Source organism: Mandrillus leucophaeus, unplaced genomic scaffold, assembly GCF_000951045.1.
Source record: "Mandrillus leucophaeus isolate KB7577 unplaced genomic scaffold, Mleu.le_1.0 Scaffold1, whole genome shotgun sequence".
Lineage (NCBI taxonomy): Eukaryota > Metazoa > Chordata > Mammalia > Primates > Cercopithecidae > Mandrillus > Mandrillus leucophaeus.
The window spans coordinates 15,130,540-15,132,213 of NW_012098097.1; the positions used below are offsets into that span (position 1 = coordinate 15,130,540).

The window sequence follows — 1,674 nt, forward strand, 5'->3', positions numbered from 1 at the left end:
GTGTAGAAAGCTCAGGCGGTCCCGTAGCTGCGGCGCGGCAGCCATGATCCAAGTCCCCTCCCGGTCTGCCCCGCTTCCGCCAGGCCCGGGCTCTCCAATCACTGCGCGGGTCTGGCTCCGCCGGCCAATCCCTCGCGGTGGGGCGGGCCCTGAGGTTGGCTTCGTAAACAATTTGAGCCTAGGCCAATCCGAAGTCCCAGGGCACAGACAGACTAGGACAAGAGCCAATTGCAGGGGCTCTGGCCAATTAAGACGCTCAGGAAAGGTTATGGGCGGAAGCGCCGACCTATCAAGCTGTTGACACCGGAAGAGGATGGACCTAAGATGACGGCGCCCAGGGGCACTGGGAACAGCCACTCATGTCTGTGAACGGAGCTGTGTGGGGCCGCGTGCGAAGCCGCCTCCGCGCCTTCCCCGAGCGGCTGGCCGCCTGCGGGGCCGAGGTGAGGAGCCGCGGGCAGGCCAGTGCTGCTGGACAGGAGGAGCAGCGCGGGGAGGTGACTGGGAGGGAGGGCGGTGACGGGATCAAGGGACCCCATGACCCGCGCCCATCCCCTCCGCAGGCCGCGGCGTACGGCAGGTGCGTGCAGGCCTCCACGGCCCCAGGCGGCAGCCTAAGCAAGGACCTCTGCGCGCGGGAGTTCGAGGCCCTGCGGAGCTGCTTCGCCGCCGCGGTAGGTGGGCGCGGGCCCCTGCTAGCCCTTCCCCTCCAAGATCCAGGGGGTCCCAGCTTTCCTTTGCTTTCCCGTTGGTTCAAGGTTTGAGCGCCTGCCGCGTGCTTTAGACGCCGGCTGACCAAACCACCGAGCCACGGACGAGCCCGCGAAACCTCGGCCGTCCCGGGTTTGTCCCTGCGTGTTTGTAAACCGGGACTGGCACCAACCTCAGAAAGGATGGGAAATGTGTGCACTAAAGCGCCTGGTAAAACGCGTAAGCTTTCGTGTTAGCACTGCCGCCGAGGGGTGTCAGGCCAGGATCCACCCAACACAGGACTCCCAGGAAGTGCCCAGCACCTTCCGGGTCTTCATCTCCCTTCACTTGCAGCCCGCCCCGTGCAGCTGCAGTGGTGGATTCCTTCAGCACCTGTCCTGCCGGGCACCCCCAACCACCCTCACAACTGGCGCCATAGGGGTTCTTGCCCGTGGGGGCTTTAAGTCATTCTGAGGCTGGTTCCCTAAGTGTCAGCCTCTCTGGGTACCACCTCAGTGTATCTGGGGTAGGCCGTGATGCCAGTGCTGACTCTTGTTTACTGGGAGCTATTAATCCGCAGATTTGGACCAGAGAAAGGGTAGTTGAACAAGAGCTCCATGGCCTTCATTACTACCCGGCCCTAGCAGCCTTGGATCCAGGGGTGGGTAACTCATCAGAAGTTGCACTTTTTGCCGGGTATGGTGGCGCATGCCTGTAATCCTACCACTTTGGGAGGCTGAGGTGGGTGAATTGCTTCAGCCTAGAAGTTTGAGACCAGCCTGGGCAACATACGGAGACCCCGTCTCTACAAAAAAAAAAAAAAATTAGCCGGGCCTGGTGATGTAGTCCCAGCTACTTGGGAGGCTGAGGTGGAAGATCAGTTGAACCTGGGAGGTGGAGGTTGTAGTGAGCCGAGATTGCGCCACCGTACTCCAGCCTGGGCGACAAAGCGAGACTGCATCTCAAAGACAAACAAACAGAAAC

General features: G+C 61.5%; 2 protein-coding genes across 2 annotated transcripts in view; one reads left to right on the plus strand and one right to left on the minus strand.

Moving 5' to 3' along the window:
* The window catches only part of ENTHD2 (ENTH domain containing 2), a 19,168-nt gene extending 19,123 nt beyond the window's left edge, over positions 1-45 (minus strand). Inside the window, 1 exon segment of the mRNA XM_011993065.1 lies at positions 2-45. Within this exon segment, the coding sequence (XP_011848455.1) occupies positions 2-45 (44 nt within the window).
* Positions 46-239: 194 nt separating this feature from the next.
* Positions 240-1,499, plus strand: LOC105548748 (chromosome unknown open reading frame, human C17orf89). The gene is made up of 2 exons (XM_011992962.1): positions 240-443; positions 564-1,499. The coding sequence occupies exons 1-2, from the start codon at positions 360-362 to the stop codon at positions 762-764; spliced, it is 285 nt and encodes a 94-aa protein (XP_011848352.1). The 5' UTR covers positions 240-359; the 3' UTR covers positions 765-1,499.
* Positions 1,500-1,674: the final 175 nt, after the last annotated feature.

Coding starts and splice junctions, on each gene's coding strand:
- LOC105548748 (XM_011992962.1), top strand. CDS start 360: ATGTCTGTGAACGGAGCTGTGTGGGGCCGCGTGCGAAGCCGCCTCCGC. Junction 444..563: donor TGGCCGCCTGCGGGGCCGAG/GTGAGGAGCCGC, acceptor TCCCCTCCGCAG/GCCGCGGCGTACGGCAGGTG.